The sequence below is a fragment of the Pezoporus wallicus genome, unplaced genomic scaffold (genome assembly GCF_028554395.1).
Source record: "Pezoporus wallicus isolate ANWC-B61680 ecotype Strahan unplaced genomic scaffold, APGP_CSIRO_Pwel_v1 contig_8013, whole genome shotgun sequence".
In the NCBI taxonomy this organism is placed as follows: domain Eukaryota; kingdom Metazoa; phylum Chordata; class Aves; order Psittaciformes; family Psittacidae; genus Pezoporus; species Pezoporus wallicus.
Genome location: NW_026636761.1, coordinates 638,860 through 651,892, shown reverse-complemented (window position 1 = coordinate 651,892; position 13,033 = coordinate 638,860). Strand labels below are relative to the sequence as shown.

The 13,033-nt window shown below is 43.2% G+C and overlaps 1 protein-coding gene across 2 annotated transcripts in view; it reads right to left on the bottom strand.

The window, feature by feature from the left end:
* Positions 1–7,335: 7,335 nt before the first annotated feature.
* The window catches only part of GPR107 (G protein-coupled receptor 107), a 34,619-nt gene continuing 28,921 nt past the window's right edge, over positions 7,336–13,033 (bottom strand). For both annotated transcript variants that reach the window (XM_057401534.1, XM_057401535.1), the window contains exon 18: positions 7,336–8,282. In XM_057401534.1, the coding sequence (XP_057257517.1) occupies positions 8,186–8,282 (97 nt within the window). In that variant the 3' untranslated portion in view covers positions 7,336–8,185. The remainder of the gene's footprint in view (positions 8,283–13,033) is intronic.

Sequence of the window (13,033 nt, the reverse complement as noted above, 5' to 3'; positions counted from 1 at the left end):
TCTCTTTGGCAAAAGGTCTTCTCCCAACATCTTGTTTTCCCCTGCTTTCACTACATTTCACCTCTCCACAGCTCAGGCCTTGAGCCACATCAATGAACTCCCCATCCCTTTCTGTCATTCCTCCCCCCCAATGCAGCCATTTTATACATCTCCTTGGCTCTCTTTAATCATCACCTAGTCAGGCTTACAGCTTTAATCCTTGCAATCTGCTATCGTTGCCCAGTTCTCTTGCCTCAGTCACTGCAGATGTTTGCAGCCCCTCCACAATTTGGCCACCATCTCCTGGTATGAGGTCCAGCCCCAAATGACCAAGTTTCGCTTCCCCCAGGAGATGCAGATCAATACCTGCACATCCATGCCAGGGGTGGGATTCCTCAAACACTGTCAGAGATGGGGCAGCCACAGCTTCTCTGGGCAACCTTATTCTATTGTGCCACCCTAACAGGAGTGACTTAGGACTTTAACCAGGACAGAAGATCAGCACCCACAACAGTACCCTCAGGGACAAAAAACCCTCTTAGCAATATACCTGCCCTTGCTGCAGGCAAGAGGCATGTTGTTAACTGCTCCTCTCATCAAGGATGCTAGCAGTCCCTTGCCAAGCTCATCTCAATCATCCCAAGAGGGAACAGTAAGAAAAGGTTTTAAACCACCCCTTCATTTTGATCCTCATCTTTGCCATCTACCTCCACTGTAACAAGCCTTCCCTTGCATCCCTATTTTTTCAGCATCTCATCTATTACATCTCAGCCACCCCACTAAAAATACTCCATAGGGGAAAAGAGTCACAACAAAGCAGTGTCACCCCAAATTACATTATTTTCTATGGATGAGAGGGGAGAGAAGAAAGAGATGACATGCATTTGTTACTAAAGACATATGAAAGTCCTTGTCTCCTAACCAAGGACCCTAATATCAGGATCAGCTGTGCCAATACAAGCTGTGTTATTACCTCTGCGGTACAAAGCAATTTGTTTTTATTGACCATTCGCTATACAGGGCACTATAACACGCTCCTGCTCATTAGAGTCTGTCAGTCAGAAGGCAAAGGAAGGTAAAATCAAGATTTAAAGAGAAGGCAGCTCTTTGCAGTCCTGAAGATAATCTTGCTACAGCAGGAGCACTGACAGCAGGCAGCCTGCACTGCAACAAGGAACAGCAAACCATCGAGAGAGCTCAGAATTTCAGGCACTAGAAGAAAATCCTTAAAGCAAGGAGAACACAATTGACCTCCCCTGGACAGGAAAACACCTACAAACTTGCATCCAAATACAGCACAGTGTACCAATCTGCGTTTGCAACAGACCTGATGTATTAGGAGCTCTGCTGCAATCAGGGGCTTCGTCTTTTTGTCTTTCCTTGGAGAAGATGGTTAGAAATCGAGAATAACCTATGCTCCGTCTCAAGCGAGTCTTCCCACAATTTAGACCTGCTTTATGCTCCCCACCACTCACATTTCACCTTTCATTACAGCAGAGCTATTTTCTGGCCTAGCATAGCTAATTCTACTGAAGCAACATGCACAGGGATGAGTTCAGCTGCTGTCACTTTAAGATGGAATGTTTTAAGGCCAAATATACAACAGACAGAAAGTGCAAAGGATGTTCAGTTTGGAGAAACCCAACATCCAAGAACAACCTGTATGGAACTGATCTAGGCTACCCCAGCACAACAACCAGCCATCCATTCCCTCCATCACATGCAGTCTGTTTTGGTCTACAGCACAGTATTTCTAAGTCTCAAACCCATGTACTTTATATAGTTTAGTTCCTGGTAAAACACCACCCACCCAAAGGCTTGAAGCAATGCAGAACCGGCTGCTTGGGACTTACAGGGTAGAGAACACAGGTTATTTTTGGCATTACCCCTCGGTGGTAGAATGAGAACCATAGGCTAAACTGTAAAAAACATCTTGACGACGTATATTTGGTGATGAAGGACATATGCTTTTGAGGGGCGGGGGATTATGAGGAAGAACACTTGACAGAAATCCTTTGTCCTCATCCCTGCCAACCCAACTAGTCTGCAGAACTGAAATGCATGGTTACATCCTGATGCGTCAGGACAAGAACGCCTACGGAAGTCCCACAGCATCCTTCAGCCTAAAGCAAACAAGTCAAGGACTTGCCTCAGAGATAATGTGGCCTGGTCCACAAAGCATATTACTCATAACTCAGGTGTCTACCCTTAATTTGTATCCACTCACCAAGGTTCAAAGCACCAGTTCTTTTCCCCCCTTGCACTGCAAAGCTGATTCAAGCCCTGTGGAATGAGGAGAGGATATTGGCAAGAAGCCCTGGAGATGCCCACCTTTCTCTTGCCCAAGACTGCAAAGCCATGAGAGACAAACCCTTCCATTCAAGACTCGGTCCACAAACTAGTGCATAAGCTCAGCTTACCAAAACCAGAAGAGGAGCTAGGCTCATATAAGCACAGCTGTAGTACCTGGAGGCACCTCTGTGAATCCCATTGTGGGTCACCGGCAGGAAAGCTTTCCCCTTGGAAAGTTTCCTCCTCACAAGACTGTTTTGGCCCTGTATCCATGATGCTGATGGTCATGGCTGCAAATGGAAGTTAGGCATGTGGAAGTGCAAAAACACATAGGTCAACCTGGTCACTAGCAGTTCAGAAGCAGAAAATGAGATGCATTAAACTTCTTTCTGGTCAACCTTTATTTTACACGTTTGCATCACAGCAGGGAAACCAAGTTACACAGAGCGTCCTGATATGCATCTAGCTGGACTTCTCTTCAAATTGTGTTTCTTGTTTAATAAAGCTTAAAAAAATACTGAAAAAATCCATTTGTACATCTGATCATGAACTGAGGAACAGGATATTTACAGGTCACCAAGACCCCTGGAACCGGACCTTGCTGGCAGGGAAGTCTTCTGAAGTTCTTCTGGAGGCCATTTACTAAGTGAACTCAAAGCTACATTGTACAGGGTGCCCTAAAGCTGCTTAATGACACAAAAGGATCTAGAATTAATTATTAATAGTTACTAAAGGGAAAAGGAAGCTATTTAGACCCATACTCTGTTTTGACAGACCAGGTACCAGCCCAACACTCCAGTATCCTAGCTGCAAGACAAAGTGCTTCTGATAATGTGGAGGTCAGGCTCTACTTTATTACACAGAGAGCAGAAAACCAAGTGAAATCCCACAGGGAAATGTTTATTAAGAGTTGTCCTTTCTACAGGATTGCTGCAGTCAAAACATAAATGGGTTCTTGAGCCAGTCAATCTACAAGGAGTGACTCTTTCCTCAGCCACTTTCTTCCAGTACCATCACTTTACACATAAATATCTTAGTATTTTTCTTAGGTTCTGTTCCAACCACTTGCAAGTACATTATCATGGGCGGTTCTTACAGGATCATTGCTATATCCAAGCGAGAAACTACAAGGAAGGAAAATACACGGCTTCCCAACACTGCTAAGTAAAAGCGATTCATAAGCCCAAACCAGCATAAGATCCAACAGCTACAAGAAAAGCCAGATTCATCCAATTGAGAACAATGTTTTTGAGCAAATCAACCCCAGGGACCCCAAAGAAACATTTGGTCAAGTGCCTCTGGGCAGCACCACCTCAGCATTCAGGAAGCATTCATGGCGCTGAAGTTACAAAATCATAGGTTTTAGTGTAAGTGCTGTTATCTTTCAAATATCACTGTGTCTCCCATCTACTGCAGACCACAGCTCCATGCTCCTTTTACCAAGGTGAGAAAATGGGAAAACGTTTGATGATTGGAGGTGATAACACAGAATCAATAAAACACATCTGCTTTAAAGGAACAGAAGTCTGCTACCATGACAGGTCAGATGGAAGGAGACAAACAAGGTAGGCTGAAGGAGAAGGCTTCCTTCCCTTCAATATCTTGCTACTACTCGATTATTTTAATAGCTAAGCAACTTCAGTTCTCAGAGCAAAACATACAAATACCCAATATTTGCTTCAAATGCAACCAAGCAATTTTCAAATAGACAACCATAAAACCCCCTTTCTTGTCAAGTGGATTATCAGTGGCTGCATTTCTCTTCTGTAAGAGGAGCATACTGCAAGGAAGAAAACAAAAAAGACAACATGATCTTCAACTGGACTTTCAAATGTGCACACTGAAGTGATTAGGATATGCACTTTCATGGCCAGAAGGAATGTTGCAGTGCTGAAGGATACACGGTGGATGCACACCGATGCTACAGAGTCCACTTAGCTTAGCACAATACACCTTCCACATTGCTAGCTCCAAGACAAAATACTGCAATGCAGCAAATTGTTACAACATGCTCCCAGGGTATGCCAGCATGGAAACCCAGGAACAGGGCACTCAGCTGGAGAGGAGCACTGAACAATGCATGGCACAGATCATGACACACTGAGTTAGATGACAACATGAAACAGCATCTTAATAGGACAGCGTGTGGCTTCTTCAGCTCAAACCGCTCTGTTTTGAGCGAGCAGCAGCAATGTTCCAGATGACCCCATTATGTCTTGCTTTCTGTTAGCACATCTCTTGATGAACCATCAAGGAAAACATTTTCAAGCCTGAAGAATGCAAGAGTCTGGCAGTTGCACTGCAAGGAGGTTTCCTCTGGAAGACAGCTTCTGAACAGTTACAGTGGGAGGGAGGAGTGCATCAGTGGTATTTGCATGTCATCATCAAGAGGAATTTACTGGGGCATAATCTGCATTACAACTGAAGATTGAAGCACTCTCATTTTCATCTGCAGAGGGTGCACAGGACTCCACTGCAGCAACATATGTGAATGCATTTAAATCCATTTATTCTGAATTGCATCGCACCGGCTTTTCCAGGACTCCTGTCAATCTACCACTGTGTACCTGCAGGTGATGGATTTAGTTGCTCACTTCAGTAAAAGGCAGGAACAGGAAAGTAAGGATCCATCCCAAACCAATTTGTAAGCCACAAGCGGCTCTTCCATTTCCCCTGCCTGTGAAAGACAGATCTTCCTGCCAGATAGGCAGCCATCAGCATTTGAAAAGCAAGCACTGTGATTATCCTGCCTTGTGAGCTCTAAGCTGCTGTATTACACACCACTAATAGAACCATGCACTGGCTAGTTCTGCACATGGGGGTTCACCTTGAGGATGAGGGAGTAACCCTCCTTTGATGCTTTGCAGTGCAAAAACCACACTGTGCTGCAAGAGAAACACAACATCCTCTCCACCCTCCATTGTCCAATCCATCACACAACCCTGCAAGACAAGTTTTTCGACCTGCTCCAAGGAATCCCATTAAAGAAAATGGAAATTCACTTTGGAAACGGCTGCAGTAAGGACCTTCTATCACTCTTTGTGTTTTTCTACAGTAATGCTTAGGTCTCACTAGTTACTGGTTAGCATCCTGCGTTAAGTGCCAGCTGAGGTTGGCTGTACAGCTGATTGCTGAAGCTCAGGTCTGAACTTAAGAAAAGCTCTTCTAAAAAGCACTTTCAGAGTATGGTCATAGCTTTTTATGCCAAGACAAAATGCAACCACCCATTTTTTGTCTTTGACTAGTGAGCCAGGGACTTGGCAGATAAACCTACACCATATGCAACTTGAGAAAAAATGTGCATATAAAAAACAGAAACCTGAGAGTAAGGTAAAAGCATTTGCCAAATCAGCAGCTCCACTGATGCTGAGGTATGGAGCAGGCAGCTGTCTGGAACCAGCTCAGCATGTGCTGGGATCCTGGCGCAGCCCTCATGGTTTGGGGTGAAATGCCACACACCCATCTGAATTTCACACCTCATTTGCAAAACGTATTAACAGGTTCTAAGGGAGCATCATGTCCAGATTAACACTGTTATTGCACTTCTATTCCTGACAGCAAATCCTTATCCTTTACATACTTCAGTGCCAACAGACTTCAGGTCTCCAGTGGACAACACTGAACAAAGGTTACAGCCTGTTTGAGTAGCCTTTTCGATGAAGACAGTGACATTTCCACTGGGATAGGAGAACTGTGCAGAGTGAGAGCATGAGGTTTTCAGGTACGGTATTTAAGGCATATGATGCCTTAAATAAGGGACTGCCTTTTTTTCTTTATAGTCCATTTTCTCACACCTCAGCTACTTCATATGCAGTTTTCTTCACATAGAAGGTCCAAAATGCTCATAGGTCACCTAACAGTCTTTCTAGTGGTGTAGGCTCTCTGATTCCAATACTAAAACTGTACCATTGCAAGACAATGGCAGCAACAGTCAAACTTTATCACTGCTGTGATTCCTATGCAGTTACAGCTGAGGAGTAAAAAACAACCTAGAAGAGGACTCTGTAACCCAGAAGAGGGCTATTCTTACGCTTTACCCGAAGAGAAACCAGTTCCAGGTATCAAAGCAGGCAGATTCATTTCTACCATTTCCATGGTGCATAGAATCAACGGCTGGGAAAAGAAGTGTTAACCAGAGAAAACAAAGCTGCTCTTCAAACAAGTCTTGGTACAGATTGCTCATTTAACAGCACTACAATTCCTGTTCAAGACTGGGGATGAAGTGGTTTACAGTTCCAAAGAAAATCCTCCTTCTAAATTAAAGAATAGCAAACGTAATGGCTAATACACTAATCAGTTGTGCCCCAGAGATGTAGTCCCTTCAGCCAAAAAAGCAACTCCTAAAGGAGCTTGTAAAAGATGCTGGCACATCCAAAGCTCTGTGATAATACCTCTCCCTGCCACCCTGATAGAAGCACTTTGCTTTACAGCACTGTATGTCAAAGTCTCTACATGAATATTAAGGCTTCAGTGGGTCAGTGATTTATACTCGATTTATTTTCCTTAAATATCTTATCCTCATCACATCAGTGAACCACTTCCATCCTCCCCCAGATTTCACAATCATTTACTATGCCTTAATACTCCAGCTATGGGCACCAGCTTGCCTTACTAACAATACCAGAGTACTACAGATAAAACACACATGGCTTTTGTTGTATGCCTGTAAAAACTCCACTGCAAGTTTGCAGTGAATAGTCAAGACTTCTGTATTCCCCTGCACTGAGGTTATGTCCTGATCTACTCTTTTCCTGACAAAAAACATTTAGGACTGGGAGCTGCAGTTGCCTGGCTTTGGTGGCAGTACCATTTTGACTAATTCAGCTCATCTCAAACAGCAGCAGCATCAATCCTGCACAGCCAGAGAGGTACAAGCAGCCATCCAGGGAGGCCAAGTAACTCAGGATAATGGTGAACTGCAGATCTAGGCTGCAGTAGATTTGCTGGACAGATTTCCACTGGAGATATTTCTGGTACTGGTCCTGCTGTACCAGAAAGGAGTGTCTTTTGGAATACCTTGAAAATATTTTAGAAAGCAGATCAAAGGGCTCTGGGTCACAGCTGGAAATAACATGTTTAAGATGGCACAGCAGACCCCTAAAAAGCAAGCATCAGTCTTACACCTCTTGTGTACTTCTTGTCAGGCGGGTGTGAATCAAGAGCAACTCCATGAACAGTGGAGAATTTATGTTAATGCTTATCGCACTACGGGCTAGCATTTTTAATGGAGAACAGTCACTTGTTTCCTATGTAGCAATACATTTGAAAACCTGACACATTCAAGTGGGTACCTGCATGGATAAGACAAGAAAATACTTAACTTTCCCACTGATAATGAGCAGTGGCAGAAGTCATCTGATCCAATAACCTATTTAGTCTCTCATACAACTGCAGTTGTTTCTATTATTCGTTTTGCAATGCTTTGTCCAAGCCAAAGGGAGAGTTTATAAAATGAAAAATAAAATACTTACATCTCTTTTCTTTTCCCACCTTCTGACAGGCTTTGCAATTCCCAGCATACATGTTACATAGCAACTGTGTAGATATATATGCGCATTATATAAAATATATACTTTTACATACACACTAAAGGTCTCTCTTCACATCGGTATTACGCATTCTGAAGAACGTGACTGCAAACAATTTGGAATACCCAACCAATCCAGAGAGGGGGAAAAAGAACAAGCTACCCCAAAATCCCTAGGAAAGCTTCACACTCCTTTGCAGGTACCAAGAGATCCCGTTTTCTTATGATGAGAGGAACAGTTATATTTCTGCACTGCTTTGCTCCCCCCTAGGCACACCCCGCTCTGCAGTTTCAGTGTTGGGAGGTGCCAGTTGCTCCCTTTCCACTGAGAGGAATATTAATAAATTAAAACAGTTTCTCTGAAAGTGCTGCCTCAGTCCAGTCCGTTCATGCTGTGCTTTCCCATTCTCCCTGTGGCTCTGCTGAACCATTCACCACTTTCTTGACCTTCTTCATGCCCTCCATTACTCCAGAAGTCGTCACCCTGGAAGAGAAAGGAGAAACGTGAGAGAACGGAACTTGAACTGTCACATCCACTGCACCAATAGCCCACGCTTCCTGTGCATATCAACTAACACTTCTCATGTGTCTTTTTACCCAGACCTAGCAGTCTTGATGCTTGGCCTCTCCTATTGCTACCATTTTGCAGGCCAAGTATCATCCTGGACATAATACTGATGGACACTGGGAGCAAGACCAGTGTCTCTGAGAGCCTCAAGGTTCTTCCCATCTACTATTAAACTAAACCAACAAGTATTTTCTTGTACTTGAAAGAAGATAACAAGGGTGGTTAAACAGTTAAACCAGGTGTTTACTTACTAAAGTTTGAGCAGCTTGCCTAAAAAAATATTTTGCTCTACAGCAGAACAGCCTTAATTCTGTGCATTAAAAGACTTCTTTCTGCATTTGCAATGCTTTTAATAGGTACAGCATACTATACAACTGCACACACAGTTGGACAGTGCCCCAAATTAACCTTATTAGCTTAATGCACACCAATTCCTGGGAACAGCAATAAAACAGAAGAAAACTTTCTACCGTCCAAGCCTGGATTTGTCACAGCCATCTGACCATTGAACTACAAAGCCCCATAATACACTTCAAACATTAGACAGACTGAACTGTTTATCCAGGCAGAACAGCACCACTCTTCTCTTGGAACTACCTTGGCTATCCACAAGCTCTTCAGCCCAGCAGCTTTCTCCGTTGCTATACAAAACAGGCTATTGACATGCACAAGACATTTGCTTTATTCTTTTGCACAGTACGATTCTCATTCCATGCAGGTATTTTTTTGCCTACAAAATGTGCTACAAAGGTTATTTGGGATGCTGAAAGTAAGGAGTGCCAATAGCTCAGTGCATTCACAAGGGATGCCTGGAAGGATACATCAAACTGTCCTGTTCAATGCTGTCAGTCTTTGTGTGCTTTCACCTGCTGTTTATCACATAAGAATACTTTATTTGATCAGACTAGCTAACAACACTTTCACAGTATAACCCAAGAGAACTCATCTTGAGATACACTCAGATCATGCCCATAGTTCCATGTTAGATAACAGCTTCTGTTCATGTACTGTAAGAGCAATTTACTCAAACTGGTGTGTTCAGTGACTCTCTAGCGATGGCAGTACTGGGATCATCAGCGGTTCAGACACTTCAGAGTAGGCCAAGATGAACTTAAGGTATAGGGAAAGATTTACATTGGCTATCAGGAAGAAAGTGAGGGTTGTGAGGCACTGGTGCAGAGAAGCTGTGGCCGCCACATCCCTGGCAGTGTTCAAGGCCAGGTTGGACAGGGCTTGGAGCAACTTGGTCTAGTGGAAGGTGTCCCTGCCTATGGCAGGGGGTTGGAACTGGATGAGCTTTGAGATCCCTTCAACCCAAACCATTCTACAACTCTATGATTTGTGCTCTTCTGACCCTTTCAAACAGCAACTTTATTCCCTATTGAAATGAAAAACAAAAATAAGGCAGAAAAGCAAGCATGTTGCCTAAAGGAGAAAGATGGGATTAGTAAACACTTGCCTGGAAGAGATCACATCAAGCTTATCAGAACAGAGAACATAAAGATCTCCCAGGTTCTCGTCACTGACGAAGGTTTTTGCCCACAGTCACAAAGGAAAAAATTTGGGGAAACGTGAGCTAGACAAACCCAAAGTAGCTGCACAAACTAATTGGAACTGCACTGAGATGTACTTAATGGTTTCCTGTCAAAAACAAAAGAACACGGAGTGTGGTTCCAGAAAGGTCTGTCCTAGGTTCGCTTCTATTTGATATTTTCAGTAATTGCCTGGGTAATGGAATAGAGAACTTGCTTATTAAATCTGCAGAAGACACTAAGAGCTACGTATTTGAGAAGAGGACTAGAATGCAGACAGATTCTGGCAAATTGAAGTAATGGCCTGAAAAATATGGGACAATGTAGCAAGACAGCTACAAAGTTTGGTCTTCAGAAATAATCAACTTTGTAATTACAGAGTAAGGAGCTAAATATCTATTCTTCAGGAAGGAGCTGAAGATTACAACGGATTACAAACCAAAAATGAGCATCTAACATAGCAATGCAACAGCAGACATACTGGGATATAAAAATAGGTGTTCTACACATACATGACACCAAAGTAGTCCTATCACTTGAGTCACAGATAGTAAGATCCCACCTGGCACACAGCCTGGATTTTAGCACTGCACTCCAATACAATTACAAACCCATTGCACACCGAGATGATAACAGAAGTGATGAGAGGATATGGTTAAGAGGGAATGATCCACTTCCCACACTCACGGAGGGACAGGACAAAGAGCTACACACTGAAATTGCTGCCAGGTCAAGTCACGTCATTTGTACCAGAAGCCATTTACTGTCTCCCTCCAGCAACAACAGCAAAGAACTAGGAGAGATTTTGGGGTGGATTCCTCAATAAGGAAACTTAAAGACCATTTAAATTGCTCTGCTCTTGTCTTACAAGTGTATGGCATAGCTTTTGAATCCTCATTGTCTCAGATTGTGTACAATGGGGGAGTCCTCCCCCTCTCAAAGTCAGTTCAGCCAACATGTTTTAATGCTTAGTAAAATAAGGGTATCAGCACTAAGACCAAGCACACTGCAGTTCTCATTCTAGCCCTCTGAGCAGCCCAAAGGCTTCAGTTCTAACCTGCAATACTGCAAGTAAGCGTTCCTCACCTGCAGTTTGCTGATCTGCATTTCTAGCCCCCAAACTAGCAGTAGTTAAAGTGTAACAAATCCTCCTCACTAAACCATCTCCCTCTGGAGAGAATTTTTGTGGCTGTCAGAGGGACACCCATCACAAATGAGGCACAAAAGCAGCTCCCTGAACACTGCACAGTGGTACGTGCTGTGGAAATATCAGGGTTCTTTATTCTTCCCACTTGTGCTGTATCCAAGGTATCAAGCAATGGCTAAGCATTCCGGAGCATCGTCAGCCCTCCACTGCGGTGGATCTCAGCTGTCTTTTCATCTGGTTTTTGTGTTTGTTTAGTTTTATAGCCCAACAAGAACCCCTGCAATGCTGGCAGCAGCCACCCTTCACAAGCTATTGTGAACTGGAGTGAAAACTGATCAGCCACAGAGCAAAAAAGCAGACCTCTGCATGGGAAAGATGTGTTAGGTGAAGAAAATCACTTCTGATGAAGGGCACCATGAATCAGCCTGCCATGACAAACAGGGAGAAAGCAGAGAAAAGCAACCAAGCAGGACTTCACAGCACAGAATAGATTGCCTCATGATTCAGTGAGAAACTCCAGATCCCAAAGCATAAGCAAAGGTAGGCCAGTGTTACCACAACAGTTCACTATGCTGAGACTGTTTTGGGTGGCAAGGAGAAACAAAGTTAGTATCTACGCACTCAGTAAGATGGATTTACCAAATTGAGAACAAAACCATTAATGGCTTCTCCTGCAATTCATCCTCAAGTGAAAATACCTTAGCCCCTCATGCATGTATGAACATCATTCTCAAACAAGACATTAGAAGAGCACTTTGGTATCTAACATTTAAAGCAAATTTACTGAGCTAATGAAATAACTTATTGCAAGAATAAAGCAGCCCAAACCAAACCCTGCTTCCTTTCCCATTCCTCACCCCCACATCATCTACTGTGCCATTTATATTTGTGTTCATGCCCCAGAAATGGCATTAGGACTGGAAGCCTGACAACTCTTTCTGCCAAGTGTGGCTGCACCTTTTCAAACACTGCTTTAATCTAAGGAACTGTCAGTGACATGCCTACATACTGACAGAACGGGCTCAAGAGGCTGCCCAGAAGAAAACACACAGAAGCCACTTTGTTGATGATGAATTGCTATTGACCCTACTTGAAAAAGAACAGACTGGTCCTTAGTTCAGGTTTAGTTATAATCTTGCTCTTCTCTCCATCAGGAGAACTGGTATAACTGAAGAGCCTGGTTGAGCCTGGTATAACTGAAGAAAGTCCTATACCATTTGGGGATACTTTCTCCCAAGATAGAAGCAGGCTACTTCAAATGACTTACTACAAGTTATCTTTGCTGCTCCTGATTTATACTATGTTTTTGAGAGTTACAAGAACTCACAGAGGAAAGGCTTGTGCCTTATGTTGCTCCTGTCACAGCCACCTAGTCTTTGTGTTTGTCTTGAAACTCTGCAGATCTCCACACTGTCCTTAACAACATTTACATTTACTGCCAGACTGAGCTTTGTCTAGTTTGCACTGCATGAAAACAGGCATAAGCTAGACAGTTACACTTAAAATGTTCTATTCTTTTTGCTGGAAAACAAGCAGGCTTGGAAAACACAGCTCTCCCTTTGTTTTACAGAGCCTGATTTTAACAAAAGTCCTCTTGCAGAGGAAAATAACCATAAAACCTGGCAGTAAGACATAGCAGGACATTATGAAGTATGGAGGCTTTTAACTTCTGCCATAGCCTCTGAACACAAGTAGTATTTATCACATGAAAGACAAAACACACCCATGCACTGGTTAGTCAGGATGCTGTCAGGCACTTAGTCACTTGCTCAAATAAACCTTGGTATTTTTCCCCTACAGAAACAACATTTAATATTTATAAAAGCAAAATTAGGACCAGCAAGACCAAATCAACAAGAAACTTAACTTTCCTTGTAGTGCTTCACCTGTCACAATGTGTATACACCATGCTTGTCAAATAGGTGCAAACTTAAATCTCCCTGCTGCAGCTGGTGAAAGGAGAACAAGACACAGATTGCACCCTGCCA